This window comes from Myotis davidii, unplaced genomic scaffold (genome assembly GCF_000327345.1).
Source record: "Myotis davidii unplaced genomic scaffold, ASM32734v1 scaffold798, whole genome shotgun sequence".
Taxonomy (NCBI): domain Eukaryota; kingdom Metazoa; phylum Chordata; class Mammalia; order Chiroptera; family Vespertilionidae; genus Myotis; species Myotis davidii.
In genome coordinates, this window is record NW_006289818.1 from 107,316 (window position 1) to 111,473 (window position 4,158).

A 4,158-nucleotide genomic window follows, 5' to 3' on the forward strand; every position below is an offset into this window, starting at 1 on the left:
TCCTAATTAAAATACCAATGGCATATTTCACAGTCCTAGAACGAACTTCCCAAAAATTCACCTGGAATAAAAAAAGACCCCGAATAGCTGCAGCAATCCTGAGAAAGAAGAACAAAGTAGGTGGGATCTCAATACCAGATATCAAGCTGTATTACAAAGCCACTGTTCTCAAAACGCCTGGTACTGGCACAAGAACAGACATATAGATCAATGGAATAGAATAGAGAACCCAGGAATCAACCTGAACTAATAGAAATCAACCCAACCACTATGCTCAATTAATATTCAACAAAGGAGGCATGAACATACAATGGAGTCAAGACAGTCCCTTCAATAAATGGTGTTGGGAAAATTGGACAGATACATGCAAAAAAATGAAAGTCTTTTTCAGCTTCCCTTTTCTTCATGTCTAAAAATTCTACTTTGGAGTATGACCCTCCTCATTATAGCTTCTATATTTAGTTTTCCTCTTTTTCCTCTATATTCCTAAAATTAATACCACACACAGACATTAAACTTGATGCTTATATATATTCATTGACATAGAAGGTCACCATATATAGTGCTTGGTGAAAAAATACACAGTATAGAACAGCAGTTATATTTGATCACTTTTATGTATACATATATTTATCTGGGTACACAATTAAAAGGAAATATACAAAAGGACATTCATCAAAGGGCTGACAATGGCTATATGAGTGGAGAGTTTCAGGTGATTTGTACTTTAGTTTTTCTATTTTCCTACATTTTTAAAGGTTTAACAAAGTGTTCTACTCCTTTCATAAAACAAAGTCAGCAAGGAAATAGATGCACAGAGAATAGACCCTTAGGGAGACAGAAGAGGGAGCAGGGACAGAGGTCAGGCCATCCCCTCCACTTTGCTGGCATCCAACACCTCCTCTTCCATGGATTAATTCATGCAGATAGAAATATACTCCCATTTTTCCTCATCACCAGTTTTTTAGTATATCTAAGGATTTACTTAGGGCTGGGTCTATCACCTTACTGTGGCTCAGAGGTCATTGTTTTTACTGGGTACCTCTTTTGACCCCTCCTACTCTGTAGGTATCAGCTCATGCAAGGTGATGATCAGGTTCCTGGGCCTTGTTGCTCTCATTGTCACAAGTTTCCTTGGAGTGGCCCTCTTTTCTACAATATGAACAGTGGGTTGTGTATTTTCACTTCCTGGCTCTACACATATCCTTAGAACCATCATTCTTATACCCGGAACCACCACTGATGGAAGGAGACTGGACCTGCGAACTGTTGGGGGAATCAATGACCAATGTCTGATCCTGAGGTGGGAGCCTTTCTCTGAGGGGAGGGGCACCTATGTATGGAAGTGGAGGGTCTACCAGGATCACATCCTCATCTGAGTCATTGATGATATCATTTAGCTCTATCACATTGCAGTCAGCACTGCCGATCACTATCCGTAGGGAACCCTGAAATGCCACTGGGCTGGTTGCCCTCTCCACCATTGACTCGGATCTCCTGGCCCGCTTCCTATTAATGAAAGTGTCATCCCAATCCTCCTCCTCCCTTATCATCTTGATTAACTCCAGGAAATTGGGAAGACGCTCCTGCTCATTTGCATACATCCTGAGAAGATGCTTCAGCCTATAGTGCAGGTCCCCATTCAGCTCAGCCCCTAAAAGGAGCTGGTGTAGGCGAGTCTGGTTTGCATCTTTCTCGGCTATGATCCCTGCCTGAATAGCGTTCTGGAGCTGCACCTCTAAACGGATCACATAAAGGGAGGCTTTCTCCCCTTGTGCCTGCAGGGTGTTAAAAAATTTACCGTGGGCAGTCACATTGTTTTCAGTCTCCCCAAACACCAGTTTCATTGCGTGCAAGAAATCTGCCACACTTAGGTTGGGGTTGGCTGCCTGGAGCAAGTGCATGACCTCCCGGGCAGGGCCCCTAAGGGTTTTCAGCAAGCGCTTGAGCTTTTCTTCCTCAGACATATTCCAATCTGGCAGGACCCCATTGACTTGGATTAGCCAGTTTTCAAAGGTTTCTTCCCCCTGGGCTGGCACGCCCCTCCCTGAGAACAACTTCATGTTTCTTTCTGCCATGTTGGCCATTAAAGGACCAAGACTCCTCCCCAGGGACCTCAGCATGGAATGGGCCCAAGGCGGCAAGCGAGCGTTCTGCCGCCGGCTGTTACCCATGTGTGCAATGATGCTAGCCATGATGGATGCTGATTGGGTATCTGAATATTATCAAGATGTTTGGGCTTTTTGGAAAAGACTAATCTGCAGGCGTGCCGGGAGCCTCTGCCTTCCTCCTGTTAAAAAAAGAAAAAGAAAAAGAAAAAAGAACGGGAGGGGTGTGTAAGAGGAGATTAATAGGGCTGCAGCTGTTTTCTCTCCCTTCCTGAATATCCTGCAGTACATTTTATATCTGCCTGCTGTCCTAAAAATATCCTCCAGAAGACTGGCAGTTACAACTCAGGGAGCCAGCCGGTGTCTCCCTGTTAGCGGGGAGCTTTGGACAGCCACATCCATTCCTCCAGTCTTTCAAGAGCGACGGCAACTGTTGCTTCTAATTCTAAGTGTAATAGTGTATGGAGCTGATGTTGGGCTCTCAAAATAGAGCACAGTGGTCAGATCTCATTAACCTCGTGGTCTCAGGTCTCAACCACATCCCTTCTCAAAGTGTCTCCCCCCCCCCCCCAATTTCACTATCAGCCTCTGCAATTGGTGGCCTCCATGAGGAAGCTTGTCTCCAGGGTCCAGTCGATCTTTGTCCACCGGGGGAGTCCCTGATCCCGGACCTCTGGGTGTCAAGACTGAGCCTTCGCCAGGAAGGACAGGGAAAGGAAGGGTCAGAAACAGCCCCATCCCTCATCCCGCTCGCTCCCTCTTCATCCCACACCCCCTTGCTCCCTCCGCTGTAGCCAAGCTGAAAATTCCCTTAGCGACCTTTTGAATACAAGCCAAAGCGACCCCCGCCCCGCCCCGTTACATTTCCCCTTGGAAATCCTCGGCCTACCAGCTCTGCAATCAGCCGCACAGAATTCAAGTCCGGATTCGTCTTAGATGGCCTGCCGCTGAGAAAGAGAATAGGAGTTGGACACACACACCCACATATCCCTCACCAGGATGAGATGAGGGGATGCAAAGGGATGTCAAAACAGACAGCTTGCGATTCTCTTCCCTTGCCTCCCCAACCTCTCTGAAAACTCCCCTCTCTCAATCCAGGCAAACCCTACCCACTAGGCAGCATCCAATGGCACCCCATCTCCTCCCTCAGCGCAGCCAGGCCATATGGGTGCTCCTTGCCCAGCCTCCTAGTTCTGGATTTTCCAAGCGGGGAGCCGCCCAGTCCCGGTGGGGCTTTCCCTCCTCTCTCCCCGCCCGGCAATCGCGCCCCCTTTATTTACCTGTGCTCCGCGGGTGGGCAGCGGCGAGACAGCTCAGGATGTAGGTTTGGGCAGGGAAAGGATGGACGCCTCCTCGGCCGCTAAGCTACTCGGGGCTGCCCGAACCGAACTGCTCAGCACTGCCGCCCAGCCAGGGGGAGTAGAGTCCTGTCAGCACGGTTCCCAAGGCAGCAGCAGCTGCTTTTATCCTCAGTCCTCTGAGACAAAAGAGCGTGACGTGCTGGCCGGCGCGGCCAATCAAAGAGGCCTGTGGCAGGGAGGGGGGGAGTGCGACGCCCAGCACAGCCTCCATCCTAGGCAAGTTTTAACCGAACAGGGAGTAGGGGGTGGGGGAGGGGACAGGGGACTGGGCCGCAGGTCTGCTGGGCTTCAATTGCGGTTTGGTTGCATGGACTGCAAATTTGCTACTCTTCCCTTCTCCCTCTTTCTCCCTTGACCAAATCCCGTGCCTTGAGGGCAAGTGCATTAAACACGAGGTGGAATAAAAAAACAAATAAACCATAGAAGGACTTCACCTTTGTGTGGTGGGAAGGGGGGTAGGGATAAGAACACTAGAGTTTTCTTACTGCAAACAGGCTTGCACAGGCATCTTTCAGTGTAAAGGAGGTGGCAATATGTCCAGTTAACAGCGAGAGGACTTAGGCACCCAGGCTGTTAACCAATTACTAAACTATGGGTACAAGGCTGACTGCAACAGAATCATTTTGGGGAGCTTGTTAGAAATGTAGATTACTGGATCTGGCCTCTGGGGGATTCTGATTTAGGAATAG

The 4,158-nt window shown here is 48.7% G+C and overlaps 1 protein-coding gene across 2 annotated transcripts; it reads right to left on the reverse strand.

Annotated features, from left to right (window-relative positions):
• Window positions 1–340: 340 nt before the first annotated feature.
• On the reverse strand, window positions 341–3,580 carry ZCCHC12 (zinc finger, CCHC domain containing 12). Of its 2 annotated transcripts, none has more exons than XM_006762530.2 (3): window positions 3,389–3,580; window positions 2,998–3,049; window positions 341–2,290 (listed from the first exon to the last, which is right to left on the reverse strand). In XM_006762530.2, the coding sequence occupies exon 3, from the start codon at window positions 2,193–2,195 to the stop codon at window positions 1,182–1,184; it is 1,014 nt and encodes a 337-aa protein (XP_006762593.2). In that variant the 5' UTR covers window positions 2,196–2,290; window positions 2,998–3,049; window positions 3,389–3,580; the 3' UTR covers window positions 341–1,181. The 2 variants fall into 2 exon arrangements, 1 of the variants encoding a protein (XP_006762593.2); XR_001513650.1 differs by lacking the exon at window positions 341–2,290 and adding an exon at window positions 2,682–2,800.
• Window positions 3,581–4,158: the final 578 nt, after the last annotated feature.